This window comes from Oncorhynchus masou, chromosome 30, assembly GCF_036934945.1.
Source record: "Oncorhynchus masou masou isolate Uvic2021 chromosome 30, UVic_Omas_1.1, whole genome shotgun sequence".
Classification (NCBI taxonomy): domain Eukaryota; kingdom Metazoa; phylum Chordata; class Actinopteri; order Salmoniformes; family Salmonidae; genus Oncorhynchus; species Oncorhynchus masou.
This window is the reverse complement of record NC_088241.1, coordinates 33747689-33767148: the sequence shown is the minus strand read 5'-3', so window position 1 is coordinate 33767148 and position 19460 is coordinate 33747689. Positions and strand designations below refer to the sequence as shown.

The following is a 19460-nucleotide window of genomic DNA, read 5'->3' as shown; positions in this document are numbered from 1 at the left end:
AATCCTAGTAATTGCTACACATGCTTAATTACGTCAATTTCGTTTTGAGCCAACTTCGCGGGGCACCTGACTCTGGGAGGGAGCCAGGTTCCAAATAGAATGCATTCAACTTTCATCCGAAACAAAACACCTACACGGGTGGGATTAATCGAACTGTGTGTGTCCCTAACTTTGCCAACAGACAAAACACTGAAAGGATCAGTGGTTCACCAATCAGGGCCTCACAAGGAGTGATGTGTAATGAAACCATTTGTTGAGGGGGAGAAAACATTCCCATGAAACGCGTCTATAACATTAATATCAATTATATTCTGAGAATATAGCAACCATGTTCTGTGGGAAGTAATGGAATATTCTCCCAACCCTCAGAAAACAGGACACATGAATGTTCCTGTAAAGGAAAACATGCTTACTTTCCTTATGAAACAATTTTCTTAACGTTAATCCCTGATGTTGTATATCTGTTCAACCAATCAGGTTGAAACTACCAGACCATGGGCTATGTTTATTTTATGCTTGATGCTGTGGCAGCATCGCATTGGTGGAAACCAAGACTACTCTCAGGGTAGGCCTGGTTGTGGCAAGAAATGTTGGAGTCATGTCTGGGACTATTTTAGCTATCCTGTTTGCTAACCTTAACCTAAATCTCCTAACACTTTAAAAACAAAAGAATTCTCACCCACCAAGCACGTTTTTGTATGGAGGTCAATGCTGTGTCGAATTTGGTCCCCGCCAAAAATTGTATGGCTTATTTACTATGTATTTAATTGCATATAAATGTCCTAATGCATACGTTGTTAGGAGTACTGATATAAGTTGGCCACGTGACTTCCCCGTAATTTTGCGGTGGGAAAAAACACTTATCGGAGTTGTATTGAGATGACTAAGCATATTCATGTTACGAGGCTAGTATGGTTGCATTTCTCCATTGAATACATGCGGTTGAAATCAACAAACCTCATTGAATATTCAAAAAAGTATTCAAATAATGAGATGTATCCACCAATCCAAAGAAAGTATAGGCGGGCTCAGCATTTTGTCACTAGCATGGTAGTGGAAAACGGTGTTTCATAAAGTAACCATATTTTTCCCGCCATCTATCCATTCAATAAAGTTGAGGAAATCGACGCCTATGCAGGATGAATGGAGAATATGTCAGGTACGAACCGGTCCACAAGTGATGCAAATGTATTGCTGGCTCCATAATTTATTTGGACGGTAAAAATTACCCGTCTCAATATCGCCATCTGCCGGCGTTTAAATTATACACGTGCCTGTAATGAATTGATCAAATTCTTGAATTGTAGGCCACTACTAGTGGTTGTCTGATGGATAGATACAACATTCTGTACCACGTTGAATGCTTAGTTCATGTCAAATCAAACAAGCGATAGAAGTTATCCGGACCGTGTTTTGACAGAGCCTGACATCTAGCTAATTGTTGACGTTCATCCGTCACTCTTACCTCAACCCCCAATGTTGGCTACCGACTAGCACATATCCTATGCAAATATCGCTGTCTCATGTCAATTTGATACCGGCGACCTACCTGTTCACCGAGGTCGATGGCTACATTGGTAATAGCCATAGGCACCAGAAAGCTGATGAGAGGCCAATATGGAATGAGAGATGGAAATTCCAACATAGTATAGCAGGGGTGACAGAACCAGGGGCATCTGCTTCAGTCGTGATTATTAAAAATATTACGTTAAATCGGTAGAATAGATTGTAGGTAGGCACTTCACGTTAAATAAATGCCAATTCAACTGACAGTCAAAGTCAGAACGCTCCCCGCATCGCTGGATCCAAGGAATACGCTTCGGTGTGCAGAGGAGGCGAAGGTCAGAAGAATTATTGCAGATGGGCGTTTCTGCATCGCTCGACAACGTTGGAGAAAATGACAGCAAGCTGCATTAAAACAAAATTGACCGAGAGAATCCAGTGAGAACCTCGGCTTGTATCAAAACAATGAGGGAATACCAGAAAGCTTTGCTCTCGTAGCATACGATTCTGAGCGTTCAACAGCAAGCCATCCCCGCCTTGCCTGAAACCAAACCACACACGTGGTTCGGCACCAAATTTAAACTTCCTCCACCTACTCTTGACGTCATGAATTATAGGTAGACAAATCAAATTGTAATGGTCGTGTACACATATTTAGCAGATGTATATAGCTGGGGGGGTAATTACATTGTTACCAGCAGCACAGTTACAGTCACTAACGCTCTATTTAACATGAAAACAGCCTAACCAGCTAGAGCGAGTAAAATGGTCAGAGTTCTCTTATTTGTGTCTTGACCGATCAACCCTACTCCTCGGTCGGAGCGTCCAGTGTGCGCTCTGAACGATCAGAGGTAACGAACGACCCAGAGCGCGTTCTGACTCACTGGAGTGGAGGCAATTTAAGAATACAGCCTTATTAAACAACAAGGCACAAGAGGTAGCGCTGTAACAGGTAAATAAATTACATTGTTCTCCCCGACGCGATACAATGCCTTATTACTTTTACCAACATATTTAATTGTCATTAAAGCTTTATTTTGGTAAATCAATTCATACAATGTAATTCTTCCACTAGAATATTTAGTCTGGACAAAAATTGAGATTAAATACAAGAGATGATTCGGACATGAACATGATATTCTTATTGCAGTGGAGTGATTCTTTTCAGATGGAACTGTTTGCAGGCATAACGTGCCTGTGACAGACAATACAGCACGACCTCCCTTCGGGCATGGATTCTACAAGTCAGAAACATTGCACAAGGATGTTGGTCCATGCTGACACGATGGCATCACACAGTTTCTGCAGATTGGACAGCGGTACACCACCACCTCCAGCCTGTACTGTTGATACCACAACCTCCCTTTGCCTCCAGAACAGCCTGGGTTCTTCGGGCATGGCTTCTACAAGTCAGAAATGTTGCACAGGGATGTTGGTCCATGCTGACGCAATGGTATCACACAGTTTCTACAGATTGGACAGCGGTACACCACCGCCACCAGCCTGTACCGTTGACACCATGCAGGATGGGTTCATGAACTCATGCTGCTTAAGCCAAATCCTGATTCTGCCATCAGCATGACAGGAACCGGGATTCGTCGGACCAGGCAATGTTTTTCAGCTTTTTCTTGTTTTTTGCTGATAGGTGTGGAACTCTTTGTGGTCGTCTGCTGGAAATCCGTGATAATGATCGACGAGTTGTGTGTTCCGAGATGCTGTTTTGCACACCATTGTTGCACTACGCCATTATTTGTCTGTTTGTGGCCCGCCTGACAGCTTGCACGGTTCGTGCCATTCTTCAACCTCTTATCAACGAACGGTTTCGCCCACAGGACTGTCGCTGAATGCGTTTTATTTTTTGTCGCACCATTCTTGGGAAACACTAGACACTTTCATGCGCGAAAAGCCCAATAGTGCGGTAGTTTCTGTGATACTGGATCCGGCGTGCCTGGCACCGATGATCATACCGCGCTCAGTCGTTTAAGTCACTAGTTTTGCCCATTCTAACGTTAAATTGAACAGTAACTGAATGCCTCAATGCCTGTCTGTCTGCTTTATACAGGAAGCCACGGCCACGTGACTCACTGTATGTAGGAGCGATCCATTTTTGTGAAATGGATGGTGTACCTAATAAACTGTCTGGTAAGTGTATATACACTACATTACCAAAATTATGTGGACACCTGCTCATCGAACATCTCATTCCAAAATCATGGGCATAAATATGGTCGTCCGTTCTTAACAAAATGGACTACCCATTACATGTAACGGTATTCAAGATACAGCACTGCCTCGCGTGCCTTATTGATTTTATAAAATGGTTACTGTTCCCCCTTTGCTGCAATAACAGCCTCCACTCTTCTGGGAATGCTTTCCACTAGTTATTGTAAAGTTGCTGCGGGAACCTGCTACCATTCAGCCACAAAAGCATTAGTGATTTCGGGAACTGATGTTGGTCAATTAGGCCTGGCTTGCAGTCAGTGGGCAAAGCATTGGCTGGAGTGGTGTAAAGCTCTCTGCCATTGGACTCTGGAGCAGTGGAAATGCTTTCTTTGTAGTGATGAATCACGCTTCACCATCTGGCAGTCCGACGGACGAACCTGGGTTTGGCAGATACCAGGAGAACGTTATCTGCCCCGATGCATAGTGCCAACTGTAAAGTTTGGTGGGGGAGGAATAATGTTCTGGGGCTCTTTTTCATGGTTCGGGCTAGGCCCCTTAGTTCCAGTGAAGGGAAATCTTAACGCTACAGCATACATTCTAGACGATTCTGTGCTTCCAATTTTGTGGCAACATTTTGGGAAAGGCCCTTTCCTGTTTAAGCATGACAATGCCCCTGTCCACAAAGAGAGGTCTATACAGAAATGTTTTGTCGAGATTGGTGTGGAAGAACTTGATTGGCTTTGACTGACCTCAACCACATCGAACATCTTTTGGATGAATTGGAACACCAACTGTGAGTCAGGCCTAATCGCCCAATATCAGTGCCCGACCTCACTAATGCTCTTATGACTGAATGGAAGCAAGTCCCTGCAGCAATGTTCCAACATCTAGTGGAAAGCCTTCCCAGAAGAGTGGAGGCTGTTGTAGCAGCAAAGGGGGGGACCAACTCCATATTAATGCCCATGAATTTGGAATGAGATGTTTGACAAGCAGGTGTCCACATACATTTGGCCATGTAGTGTATATTATATAATGGTGTGAATGGACAGTATATGAATAGAAATGGTGAGTACAGCTGAGGTCTTTGATGATCTTATTGGCCCTCATGACACACCGGATGCTGTACTATAGATGTCCTGGAGGGCCGTCAATGTGCCCCCAGTGTTGTGTTGGCCTGACTTCACCACCCTCTTGAGAGCCTAGTGGTTGCGGATTATGCAATTGCCATACCAGACGGTGATACAGTCAAATAGGATGCTGTCAATGGTGCATCTGTTGACATTTGTGAGGGTCTGAAGGGCCAAGCTGAATTTCTTCAGCCTCCTGAGGTTGAAGACTTGCTGTTGTGCCTTCTTCATCAAACTGTCTGTATAGTGTGACCATTTGATGAACTTCAAGCTTTTCACCCTCTCCACTGCGGCCCAGTTGATGTGGATGGGGGCATGCTCTCTCTGCTGTCTCCTGAATTCCTTCATTTGTTGACGTTGAGGGAGATGTGATTTTCCTGGCACCTCTCTGCCAGGGCCCTCACCTCCTCCCTGTAGGCTGAATCATCGTTGTTGGTAATCAGGCCTACCACTGTTGTGTCGTCAGCAAACTTGATGATTGAGTTGGAGATGTGCGTGGCCATGGATGAACAGGGAGTACAGGAAGGGGCTGAGCACACAACCTTGTGGGGCCCTAGTGTTGAGGATCAGCGTGGTGAAGGTGTTGTTGTCTACCTTCACCACAGTTGAATGCAGAGTTTGTAGGCCTATGAGGGTTGCTGAAGAAACAAAAGTCCAAACTATAAAGGTAGCAGCTGATTAAACTTCAAAACACAGACAAACTACTAGCCTACATGGAATATTTTTACAGTATCCTCAAGATACTACACTACAATGTTTTATGGGTTCTGCAGTAAAATGGATGCCTTTAGGAAGAAAAAAATATTCTGGAACCTATATAGGAAATTGGTGCAATAATATACTTGTAAACTTGCAATGACAAGAACTTTGTATGACTCGATCAGGGATCTAACCCACAACGTTGCAATCCCATGGTGATACTCTAGCCACAACGCCACTGAGTTGAGAAATGTAGGCCCGATAAAACTGTTGAATCTGTGGCAGTGTGTTAAATTGTCAGTTTGGCCCCGGGCCCCTGGGTACTTTGTACCTGTTTAATTTTAAACCTATTAAACTAGTTATGTCTGCGACGACTAGGTGTCAAAGCAACATGATATATTAATTATACAGTTGAAGTCGGAAGTTTACATACGCTTAGGTTGGAGTCATTAAAACTCATTTTTCAGCCACTCCACAAATGTATTGTTAACAAACTATAGTTTTGGCTTGTTGGTTAAGACATCTACTTTGCATGACACAAGTAATTTTTTCAAACAACTGTTTACAGACAAATTACAATTCCAGTGGGTCAGACGTTTACATACACTAAGTTCACTGTGCCTTTAAACAGCTTGGAAAATTCCAGAAAATTATGTCATGGCTTTAGAAGCTTCTGATAGGCTAATTGACATCATTTGAGTCAATTGGAGGTGTACCTGTGGCCTACTTTCAAACTCAGTGCCTCTTTGCTTGACATCATGGTTTCCCTAAAGAAATCAGTCAAGACCTCAGAAAAAAATATTGTAGACCTCCACAAGTCTGGTTCATCCTTGGGAGCAATTTCCAAACGCCTGAAAGTACCACGTTCATCTGTACAAACAATAGTACGCAAGAATAAACACTATGGGGCCACGCAGCCGTCGTACCGCTCAGGAAGGAGACGTGTTCTGTCTCCTAGCGATGAACGTACTTTGGTGCGAAAAGTGCAAATCAATCCCAAAACAGCAACAAAGGGCATGTGAAGATGTTGGAGGAAACAGGTACCTGTATCTATATCCACAGTAAAGCAAGTCCTATATCGACATAACCTGAAAGGCCGCTCAGCAAGGAAGAAGCCACTGCTCCAAAACCGCCATAAAAAAGACAAACTACGGTTTGCTACTGCACATGGGGACAAAGATCATATTTCTTGGAGAAATGTCCTCTGGTCTGATGAAACAAAAATAGAACTGTTTTGTCATAATGACCATCATTATCTTTGGAGGAAAAAGGGGGAGGCTTGTGTAACGGATGTGAAACGGATAGCTTAGTTAGCTGTGGTGGCGCTAAATAGCGTTTCAATCGGTGACGTCACTTGCTCTGAGACCTTGAAGTAATGGTTCCCCTTGCTCTGCAATGGCTGCGGATTTTGTGGAGCGAAGGGTAACGATGCTTCGTGGGTGACTGTTGTTGATGTGTGCAGAGGGTCCCTGGTTCATGCCTGGGTATGGGCGAGGGGACGGTCTAAAGTTGTACTGTTACACTTGCAAGCCGAAGAACACCATCCTAACCGTGAAGCACGGGGGCGGCAGCATCATGTTGTGGGGGTGATTTGCTGCAGGAGGGGCTGGTGCACTTCACAAAATAGATGGCATAATGAGGTAGGACAATTGTGGATATATTGAAGCAACATCTCAAGGCATCAGTCAGGAAGTTTGGTCGTAAATGGGTCTTCCAAATGGACAATGACCCCAAGCATACTTCCAAAGTTGTGGCAAAATGGCTTAAGGACAACAAAGTCAAGGTATTGGAGTGGCCATCACATAGCTCAATAGTATAGAAAATTTGTGGGCAGAACTCAAAAAGCATGTGCGAGCAAGGAGGCCTACAAACCTGACTCAGTAACACCAGCTCTGTCATGAGGAATGGGCCAAAATTCACCTAACTTATTGTGGGAAGCTTGCGGAAGGCTAACTGAAACATTTGACCCAAGTTAAACAATTTAAAGGCAATACTAACAAATACTAATTGAGTGCATGTAAACTTCTGACCCACTGGGAATGTGATGAAAGGAATAAAAGCTGAAATCAATCATTCTCTCTACTATTATTCTGACATTTCACATTCTTAAAATACAGTTTTAATCCTAACTCACCTAAGACAGGGAATTTTTACTCTGATTAAATGTCAGGAATTGTGAAAAACTGAGTTTAAATGTATTTGGCTAAGGTGTATGTAAACTTCTGACTTCAACTGTATATGGAAGCAAGGATAGGCTTTACATATCTATTTTGTTCTCACGTCCTTCCATTTTATATGGATGGGTCCACATACGGTCGTAGGATATATGGATTATCTCTGATAAGACTACCAGTGTCTGGAGTCTGTGTTGGGCCAGGAGTTTTTCTTGACCATATTACCTGTCCAGGAAAAGTTTAGTTTAGGTTATCTAAAAATCAATGATTCTACACTACACCATGAAACAAAAACCCATGAACTTGATTACGGTGTGGCTTGATAGGGTTTTACACCACAAAATAGATAGCAACTATTTTTTCACTACATTTTAGTACACTTGAATAATTGTCTCAGCAAAATTAATGGATTTATTACTGAAATCATTTAGGAAAGAGCTTATTATAGAATCAGTTGCAGATGACCATGTTCAAGAGAATCAATGAGAATAATGGAATAATATTATGATATTGAAGCTGCTTTTTACTGTCAAATATTATATTGTATACCACCTGTACTATCTATAGATATTACTGATTTGATTACATCTGAATGTAAAAGATAATCCAAACCCAGTAGCATCAACTGGCCCTGACTCCACCTGCGTTTATAAACCTGTTATTCTGGGGGCAGTGGCTAACTTCCATTCATTGTTTTTTGATTTTCTTCATGAACAACCTTTTAAATCGTGTTTTAAAAAACGTTCATCTCGCCCCACGTGCTGATGTTGCGCTGCACTGTCGCTTTTTAGACGCTAGAGGGTGCTTTATAACCATACATCGATTAATCGTCTGTTTTTATTGAGGACATTCCAATGTCTTTCTTCACGTTCAATGGCCAATTTGTGGAGGTGCTCATTTTTAAAACGAAACTTTAGCAGTGCAGTTATATCTGGCCTGTTGGAAGCCAACATCGTATCTCGTCACCATTGCCATAGCTCACACCAAGGTCTGGATCATCAAAGTTCAAGCTCTTGCCCTACATACCACATTATCAACTGGGTTTACCTGCAGCAGACTACCTAATCAAGCATGTCTTCTTGCTGCATGTTTCTTGTCCATCAGGTAAAGTTTTCTATCTTGTTGTTCTGGGATTTGTCAGATGACCCAGTCCCTGCTGAACCACACTTTACTATTATTTCCCCTAGTCTCCCAGAGCCATGTATTTAAATATCTCCCGTACGTTTAAATATTTCAATATTTAAACATGTATTTAAATATCTCCCCTACGCTTGGTGAGTTTTCAGGGAAAAACATGTACAGGAAAAACAGTTTGAGATTTTTTTAACTGTATTTTATATGTATTTCCGATTATGCTCCCTCCCTCTGATTTATCAATACTTTACCTCATTTCAGATACAGAATATGACAGGCTTTGAAGTGTTGAACTGGGCATGCATCTTCTCTCTGCTGCTGAGACGTAAAGCTGTTTTTGCACGGAATACTGCGTTTTTTTTAAACTCCTCCCACTTAAATATCCTTCCGCAACAACTAGTTCTAGTTGTATAAGAATTTCCCGAAGGAAATAGCGACGAATGAATGATATGATCATTCAGAAATACATTGAAGACTGTGAAGATAATAATCATCCATAGAGGTAACACGATAATCTTCATTTATATTCACATAAAAACGCTATGGTTGTTTGGCGGGAAAATAAATGTGGCGGAGGGATAGGTGGAATGTAAGAGCACAACCTTTTTTATTGAAGCCCGGGCTGAATACTCAGCTGTGATTCTCCTGCAGCAAATGTCATCCAACATCACGAGCAAAAAGAGCTGTTATGCATGCTTCTCAGCCAGCCACTTTAATAGGAAACGAACATCTCCTTATCACACACACTGGCAAGGATTAATTTGACTAGCTTGTTTGGAATACTTCTCACAATCTACGTTTTTGAGTTCGTGAATTGACCTCCACTTTGTTTTACAAACGCAAGGTAAGGGGAGTGTTGAGATGACACTGCGTGTTCCGTGTAGACGGCCGTTCACTAAGGATATTGTTTTGCGTACTATTTATCTGTTAGTTGTGGTGCTTTTTTTTTTTTTTTTTTTTTTAAACAGCTGTTACATATTTGTAGCTGTAACGTCCTATAGTCCGATGCATTTTTATAGTTAACCGGCTGGCGGCTGTGTTTTTGCAGTCTGCTTGGGTTTAAATGTCCTGTGCGCCACGCAGACTAGCTGTCAGCTGCAGATTGGTTTTGCATGTTAATGTGTCTGACAAGGCTTTTATGAAATGTGATATTTTTGCTGAATGCACCATTATCAGTTTGCATGCAAGTTGATGTAGCCTCTTTTTTTATAGTTATTTTAACCAACTAATTCACCCTTTTCACTCAGGAAAGAGCGACAATGCAGCTATATTCAAGTTTGGCAAGTAAAAACTACGACTACGATTCTATCCAGCCATATTTTTATGTTGACAACGAAGATGAGGATTTTTATCACCAGCAACAAGGACAACTTCAGCCACCGGCTCCAAGTGAGGACATCTGGAAGAAATTTGAGTTGCTGCCCACTCCTCCTCTCTCCCCGAGCCGGCGACCATCACTGTCTAGTCTTTTCCCTTCAACTTCTGACCAACTCGAAATGGTGACTGAGTTTCTCGGGGATGACGTTGTAAACCAGAGTTTCATCTGCGATGCCGATTACTCTCAAACCTTCCTCAAGTCTATCATCATCCAGGACTGTATGTGGAGCGGGTTCTCGGCTGCAGCCAAGTTGGAAAAAGTGGTGTCTGAACGACTCGCCTGTCTCCAAGCTGCTAGGAAAGAACCAGCTTTTAGCGACAACGCGGAGTGGACTACTACTCGGTTGAACGCAAACTACTTGCAGGATCTGAACACATCCGCGTCCGAATGCATTGATCCCTCAGTGGTCTTTCCCTACCCAATAACTGATACTTCCAAATCAAGCAAGGTGACACCACCCACGGATTTGGCATTGGATACCCCACCCAATAGCATTAGTAGCAGTGGTAGTGACTCAGGTAAGCTGAATAGCAGTGTTGTAACTTATTGCTCTTTATGATTTATTCTGACTAAACCATTTGTATAATGCCAGTGTTTTCTGGCAACATGCATTATAATTCCCTCCAATTGCATATGTGAACTCTTATGGTGCTGTTGAATATTAATGTTTGCTTATTAATAAATTGGGGTAAATGGATGTCACTCATGTCCTTGACATCAAGGGTGTGAACAGGAATTTGTTAGGAATTTTGACATGGATGGGTTTGCCAGGCTAGAGGCCTATTTAACAAGGCAAGTCAGTTAAGAACAAATTCTTATTTTCAATGACCTAGGAACAGTGGGCTAACTGTCTTGTTCAGGAGCAGAATGACAGATTTTTATCTTGTCTGCTTGGGGATTTGATCTTGCAACCTTTCGGATACTAGTCCAACGCTCTAACCACTCTGCTACCAGCCGCCCCACTTAACCTCTAGCACAAGTGCTATAGTCAAGACTGTGCTGTAGTTACTTGTCTACAGACTAGTCTGTGTTGAGGGGAAGGGTTTCAGGCTGGAATGTTGAAAAATCAGCTGATGTGGAAAAAGGGGGAGGAGTGTAAAGCAGATTTTTCTGACATGAAGGCATACTGTGTTGTATGGGGCTCAATTGTGGCTAGTGATTCTCCTTAAAAATAATGTGAATGCTGAATTGTTTTATTTAATCTCATTGCAGAATATGAGGAGATAGATGTCGTGACTGTGGAGAAGAGGCACGCAGAGAAGCGGTGTGACCCCAACATGTCTGGGACCAGACATCACAGTCCCCTTGTGCTGAAGAGGTGCCATGTCTCCACCCACCAGCACAACTACGCAGCTCACCCCTCCACGCGGCACGAGCAGCCAGCTGTCAAGAGGCTGAGGCTCGAGAGCAGTAACAGTGGCAGCAGCAGCCGGGTCCTCAAGCAGATCAGCAGCAACCGCAAATGCCCAAGTCCCTGGGCATCAGACACTGAGGACTATGACAAAAGAAGGACTCATAATGTACTGGAGCGCCAGCGGAGGAACGAGCTCAAGCTGAGCTTTTTCGCTCTACGGGACAAGATACCGGAGGTGGCTAACAATGAAAAGGCAGCCAAAGTGGTCATCCTGAAGAAGGCGATAGAGTGTATTTACAGCATGCAGACAGACGAGCAGAGACTAGTCAACTTCAAAGAGCAGCTAAGGAGGAAAAGTGAACATTTGAAACAGAAGCTGGCCCGGTTGCAGAACTCTCATGTTTGAGATCAAAGCGGCATAGACTTTTTGGCCTTATCGTTATTAATGCAAGTTAAGACATGGCGTGTATAGTTGATATTGCATGAAAACAAAAAAAATGCGAGTCTTTGATTTAAATGTTGAACTGCCTTAATTCAATTATCGGCAGTAAAATATTAAATTTATTTTATTAATAAAATATGAAAATGGGGTACATGTGTTGCATGCCCAACCTAAAATTTGAATGTTTTGTATATAGTTACTGAGTATTTCCTAATATGTATTTTTGGATCTCAATTGTCAGGAAGTTCAGGCAGTATATGGGTTTACATATGTTCCTCGATTCATTTGAAATATAAATGCATTTCTTAACACTCGCCTGTTTTTTAAAAAAAAAATTATATTTTGTCTCTTGCAGTCTCACTTGAATGAGGTCTTACAAGATCTGTTTGCATTAACAGTTGATCTGATACAGTTGATTTCACTCGTGGGCTGACTTGTTAAAATGGACATGGATTTGCATTAATGTGTATTCTCTTTGAAGTCTTAACAATTAGAAGACCAGTAGAATCACCTTTATTCAGGAATTTGAAATGGTGCAGTTATAAACCGATCTATCCAGAGTTGACCATGCCACAAGTTGGTATGGACAGTTGAGGGTCAGTCGTCAAATACATTTCAGGGGAACCAACTTATAATTGAAGGCAATTGGGTCGTACACCTTATTTCGATCTTCGATGAGTGAACCGAGCAAGCACTGGAGATTTGATGTCCTAATTTACATAGTCCAGATGGCAGAAAGACCAGATCCTTTTCAATGTTATGTCTTGTTCTTCACCCTTTTAGAATAACTTCCTGTTTATGGATTCAAAAGCACAGGAATGTTGTAAGCATTGGCTGGGAGAGAGACTACCAAGGGTATGGTGTATATGTAACTTGAATCTCATGGCGGTGGCAAAGGGGATGAATGGACTTAATTTTCCAATGAGAAAATACGTACAACTGTGGGAAATAATGTATAGTTCTGATAATACCCTATTGTATCTGGTAGGAGTTTGTTTGTTTTGGAAAATGAGGGTATGTCAGACTTCTGGGACTCGTTGGAAACATCCAAAATGATGCATAAAACTTTAGGTACAGTAAAATCGGTGAAGAGCACGAGAAGTAGGTTTGTTCTGATTTCTTGTTTCTGAGGATCAGAATTTTTTTGGGGGGGGGGAGGGTAATCACTCATCATACTTTGAGCTACGGAGAAGGAAACCTGTCAAATAAGTAATTTCTCGAGTCTGTACTATCCTGGCAGCTTTTGTAAACCAGCCTTTACAATCTTCTTGGTGTAAAATGTTTGGAAATGTAAGAAGTGCCTGCAGAAGGGAGAAGCCGATGTGTGCGAAACATCACTATGAAGGAGATTTTGCATGTTTATTAGAAGGCGTGGAGAACATGAAGCGCAGTCCTTGGATTGCCCGATTAGGGTGAACGAGACTGAGGTTGCCAAAAGCAGGGCAGTTGAGAGTATCCTATGCCAAGACTTTCAAAAGGTATAGTATCTCTGAAGGTCCAGTGGGAATGAAGACCAGTACGTCTACACTGGAACCTTCACCACATCCTGAGTATTACATTTACATACATTTACATTTAAGTCATTTAGCAGACGCTCTTATCCAGAGCGACTTATTACCAGCAGGACCCAGACATTCTTCATGTGAAACAATTGGACTTTGTGTCATTTATAGCAATGGTGATAAATGGAAGTGCATAAGTTCAAAATAAGTCGAGAAAGATCAACATCATTGTTTCTGCAGCTAAACTCTTTCTGGGATTAAAATATTTGATATCTGAGGAGCTACTGTCTCGTGCAGTCCCACTCTCTCAGGCCCCAGAGCCTGAGCAGGGTATTTGAGTTTTCCAATGACTGAAGGAGTTGAAATGTATATATTTTGTGTTAATACTTTTTTTGTAGTTTGCGTGGATTCATGTAAATGTTCCCTTCCCATATGGAATTTTATTTTTGTAAATCTTTTCACCCCCGTCCAGTTGGTGGCGACATTACACCTTGTGTGTAGTTTGCCATAAAACCCAAAGAAGAAGAAGCATTTGCTGGAGGGTATTATGACATGTCCATGGTGCTGGACTATTGTTAAATCCATGCAAGAATGTATGTATGTGCACACTTCAAAAGAAGGGTGGAGAATTGGGATGGAGCCCTCTTCATTGATTAAAGCCTTGAACCTACTGACCTCTGAAGTCATTACATTAAAATGTTATGCAAGATTTGATTCTGGGTTGCCAATATTATCCTCCACACATACCCTTGTTCACAATTCATTTTTCAACATTTAAGTACACTACTAATCACAAGATGCAGTTGATTTACCTGGTATGGTGCAGATGACAGACATTTGCTGTAACTGATTCAACTGTGAAGCATCATAGGTGTCTGTTGAAATTGAAAGTGTAGCCTCAGGATTAGATTCCAGACATCCACAGCATTATTTTCATTCTTGCAGGAATTGCTCTTTTCTAGCCTCGGTTCTTTTATCACCAATGACCCAGTGATGTCAAAGTCTGGGTATGTAGGGCTTACACTGGTGGGTTTTATGCTCAAAATCAAAACATTTGCTGAAACTGCATCAAAACCTCCATTCAAATCCTTGACATGAATCTATTCCTGTCTCCAGTAACTTTTAGTAGACAGGGTCAGCATAGGCCTTACTGCTTTGCCTAGCTTAAAGTTGTTCCATTGAGCCGATTTCATATTTTGCACGTGTATTGGCTCAACATGTCGCGTGGTAAGCTCTGCACATTTGCCCGTGTCTACATCATTTGGAGCCCGCATCCTTTAAACTGACCGAAGCTAGCTAGCAAAAACAACCTGACAAATGGGGCCTCCTTCACTGCACCTGGATTTCCCTTCTGAAAACTTGGTATAAATCAGAGGGAGACCAACACCTGCGCTTCCTGACCTTCATCAGAGGAAGGGACAGAAAAATCATCTGATCGAATGCACCACACTCGGCCTGACAGACACAGCAACCTGGAGCAGACAGACGATCATAGATGAGAGGAATGTTTTACAACATTTTAGACAATACCAGTGTTAAAATGAAAGCCAGGATTGAACTGTAACTGTGGATTCTATTGTCAGATGATATGAAATATGTTGCCATCAGAGGATATCGCTGGAGTATCTTGGCTACGTTGGTATTTACATTTGGTGAGAATTGTTTGTTAATTTATGTTAATGGCCTATGTTTCTCTGGTTGTTGGCACGAGCTGTTGTATGGTGAACTAGGCTTTCGTAAAGGTTTAATTGTCAGTAAATCTGGCTTTGATAATTGCCCGTGCCTACCCAGCCACAGATCTCACCTCACGTCACTGCAATGACCATAATGTGAGTTATCATTCCCATGTCCATTCCACTGTCCTTGTGTAACATAGGGAAACACATTTGCACATGAGACCTTGACAGAACACATTCACATGTCCTTTATCTGTCTGTAGTAACATGGTGCATCAGTAGCTATTTGAAAGGGGACTGTTTCATTTCACAATGATGCTTCCAACCCTATATCATAACCCATACCTTCCCTGGGTTGAGTGCCATACACTGCAGTGCAGACTGTTGCATTCAAATGTGTTGTAATCATGAGGTTGTAACAGAGTATCTCACCTGTCACTCCCAATCATAGAAGGGGGGGCATTTGGAGAACAGCAAATATAAGCAAATGTGACTCCAGCCATTATCACTTTTTTGCTGTAGCTTCATTTCCCTCAGTCACAGGGGACTTAACATTCAACAAACACATCATACAAGAATGAGATGCTACACACCAGCTAAGCATCGGGATTAAAATTCTAGTTTAGTTTCATGTGAAGTCAAACAGCAGTTACATAGCCACATCCATCTGATAAAGCCATAAAATCCAAATGTGTTAATTGCGGACAAAGATTTGAAGATGTTAATCGCAGGTGCTGCAAAATGCTTGTGTTTCTAGCTCCAACAGTAAAATAATACCAAGCAATACACACATAATCCAAAAATTCTACAATAAAGAAATATCCATACGAGCAATGTCAGATTCAACTATGTATATGTATACGAGTACCAGTCAAAAATCAAGGGTTTTTCTCTATTTTTACTATTTTGTGTAGACAGTAGAATAATAGTGAAATCTGAACTATGAAATAGCACATATGGAATCAATTAGTAAACGAAAAACTGTTAAACAAATCAAAATATATTTTATATTCTTCAAAGTAGCCACCCTTTGCCTTGATGACAGCTTTGCACACTTCTGGCATTCTCTCAGCCAGATTCATGAGGTAGTTACCTGGAATGCATTTCAATTAACAGGTGTGCCTTGTTAAAAGTTAATTTGTGGAAGCATCCAGGGTCAACGTCCTGCTCAAGTGCACGTTGTTAGGTTTCCCAAAATCGAAAAAAAGGGGACCCGAACTCTCCATGATCCCTCTACAGTTCCCCAAGAGCTGTCCCTCAACCATTCGAAACCTCTCCCACAGTCCCCCCCAAGAAAATAAAAAAAAATCCATTCCCCACCCCCAAGAACCTCCCCAATGCACCAACAACCAAGAAAATGAACTGACAAGAAAAAAAAGACAGGAAAACAGAAAACAATGCAAAAAACAAAGGACATCAAGAACAACTAAAATCATAACAGCAAGGCCAACTCTAAATGGTTGAGTACATTTATTTACATGTGTGTGTGTCCGTGTATGTGTGCATTTGAATGAGTGTGTGTATATGCATGTGTACAAACACCTGCACGGCATCAGCCTCAGGCAAACCGGCAATAGCTGTAAAAACACTACCCCTCAGTGTCATTCAAACATACTTTTTATGTTTCATTTTTAATTAATTTTTTAAATTCTTTTTTCTTTGACCATCATTCTATCCCCCGCCCAGCAACTCCACTCCAATTTTCTCCAATTCCACATCCCAACCCTCAGCCCATCCTACCTATCTCTGCTGGCCACCCTTTTCGGATTTCTACACAACATTTCACATCAACAGTGAAGAGGCGACTCCGGGATGCTTGTCTTCTAGGCAGAGTTGCAAAGAAAAAGCCATATTTCAGACTGTCCCATAAAAAGAAAGATTAAGATGGGCAAAAGAACCCAGACACTGGACAGAGGAACTCTGCCAGTGTCTAGAAGGCCAGCATCCCGGAATCGCCTCTTCACTGTTGACGTTGAGACAGGTGTTTTGCAGGTACTATTTAATTTAGTTGTCAGTTGTCCTGGCACCATACGCCCAGGTCTCTGACCTCCTCCATATAGGCTGTCTCGCCATTGTTGGTGATCAGGCTGTTGTGTCATCTGCAAACTTAATGACGGTGTTGGAGTTGTGCCTGGCCGTGCAGTCATGAGTGAACAGGGAGTACAGGAGGGAACTGAGCACACACCCCTGAGGGGCCCCTGTGTTGAGGATCAGCGTGGCGGATGTATTGTTATTTACCCTTACCACCTGTGGGTGACCCGTCAGGAAGTCCAGGATCCAGTTGCAGAGGGAGGTGTTTAGTCCCAGGGTCCTTAGCTTATTGATGAGCTTTGAGGGCACTATGGTGTTGAACGCTGAGCTGTAGTCAATGAACAGCATTTTCACATAGGTGTTTCTTTTGTCCAGGTGGGAAAGGACAGTGTGGAATACAATAGAGACTGCATCATCTGTGGATCTGTTGGGGTGGTATGCAAATTGGAGTGGGTCTAGGGTTTCTGGGATAATGGTGTTGATGTGAGCCATGACCAGCCTTTCAAAGCACTTCATGGCTACAGACGTGAGTGCTACGGATCGGTAGTTATTTAGGCAGGTTACCCTAGTGTTCTTGGGCACAGGCACTATGGGGTTCTGCTTAAAACATGTTGGCATTACAGACTCGGACAGGGAGAGGTTGAAAATGTCAGTGAAGACACTTGCCAGTTGGTCAGCGTATGCTCGCAGTACACGTCCTGGTAATCCGTCTGGCCCTGCGGCCTTGTGAATGTTGACCTGTTTAAAGTTCTTACATCGGCTGCAGAGATCGTGATCACAAAGTCTTCCAGAACACCTGGTGCTCTCATGCACGTTTCAGTGTTATTTGCCTCAAAGCGAGCATAGAAATATTTTAGCTTGTCTGGTAGGCTCATGTCACTGGGCCACTCCAGGCTGTGCTTCCCTTTGTAGTCTGTAATGGTTTGCAAGCCTGGCCATATCCGATGAGCGTCAGACCTGGTATAGTTCGAGTCGATCTTAGTTCTGTATTTACGCTTTGCCTGTTTGATGGTTCGGAGGGCATAGTGGGATTTCTCATAAGCTTCCCAGTTAGAGTTCCGCTCCTTTAGCTCAGTGCGGATGTTGTCTGTAATCCATGGCTTCTGGTTGGGATATATACGTAGTCACTGTGGGGACAACATCATCAATGCACTTATTGATGAAGCCAATGTCTGTACTCCTCAATGCCATCGGAGGAATTACGGAACATATTCCAGTCTATGCTAGCAAAACAGTCCTGTAGCGTAGCATCTGCTTCATTTGACCACTATTTTATTGATCTTGTCACTGGTGCTTCCTAATTTAATTTTAGCTGGTAAACAGGAGGATAGAATGTTGGTCAGATTTGCCAAGTGGAGGGCGAGTGAGAGCTTTGTAAGCGTCTCTGTGTGTGGAGTAAAGGTAGGAGTTTTTTTCCCTCTGGTCGCACATTTAACATGCTGATAGAATTGGTATAACATATTTAATTTCCCCTGCATTAAAAGTCCCAGCTACTAGGAGCGCCGCCTCTGGGTGAGTGCTTTCTTGTTTGCTTATGGTGGAATACAGCTCATTCAATATTGTCTTAGTGCCAGTCTCTGTAGCTGTTTACATACCACCACAGTCAAAAAAAAATACAGTCCGTACATTCTACTAAGGTCGATAACATATCACGGCAAGATACATACATAACCGTTACTGATTAAGTTATTGTAGTTGAAGTGGTCTGTTGGTTTATTGTTTAGGTTTGACAATTTTGAACATGGATGCCAGTGTTAATTAAAGCTTTTGAAAAAGCTAACACAAGTGCACGTGAGAGATGGGAACAATAATAAATATTCTATGTTCAAATCTGATTGGCTCTTCTTTCCAATAATTATTGTGATGTTAATGCTTAATTGATAATGTGCAGTTGAAAAATACGTCTTGAAAATCCGTATTTGTCTTACTGGATAGTGGTTATTGATTATTTAATGCATTTGCAGAAATAAAAAAAATACACCTACAGTAGATGTGTAGTGAACACGATGGGAGACAGAGAGCTGGTTTCAAGTGCTGGGCGGAGCAGGTGTTTATTAAAAAAGGACCACAGGAGGAGGCAGGTAGCTGGGTCCAGGAGCAGTCAGAAGGTCATACACATGGGTCCAAAAAGTCAACGGTACAGGCAGGGAAAAGGCTAGTAACGTCGTCCAGGACATCAGGCATTAGGGTGATAACAGGAAATCCAATAGGCTAAAGTACAGGCAGAGAATAGCCAAAAGGCTTCGTTAGTGAGGCAGACAAAAAAACTATCATACA

The 19460-nt window shown here is 42.3% G+C and overlaps 2 protein-coding genes across 3 annotated transcripts in view; one reads left to right on the top strand and one right to left on the bottom strand.

The window, feature by feature from the left end:
- The window catches only part of LOC135522559 (progressive ankylosis protein homolog), a 47269-nt gene extending 38135 nt beyond the window's left edge, over positions 1-9134 (bottom strand). Inside the window, exon 1 of one of the 2 annotated variants that reach the window (XM_064948936.1) lies at positions 9052-9134. Coding sequence is in view for 1 of the 2 variants with exons in the window: in XM_064948935.1 (XP_064805007.1) it covers positions 1550-1645 (96 nt within the window). In the remaining variant the exon portion in view is untranslated. Of the gene's footprint in view, positions 1-1549; positions 2023-9051 lie in introns of those variants that run through there. The other variant, XM_064948935.1, reaches the window with a different exon arrangement.
- Positions 9135-9436: 302 nt separating this feature from the next.
- LOC135522558 (transcriptional regulator Myc-like) lies at positions 9437-14146 on the top strand. Its single transcript, XM_064948934.1, has 3 exons — positions 9437-9644; positions 10048-10696; positions 11391-14146. The coding sequence occupies exons 2-3, from the start codon at positions 10060-10062 to the stop codon at positions 11936-11938; spliced, it is 1185 nt and encodes a 394-aa protein (XP_064805006.1). The 5' UTR covers positions 9437-9644; positions 10048-10059; the 3' UTR covers positions 11939-14146.
- The last annotated feature ends 5314 nt before the right edge of the window (positions 14147-19460 follow it).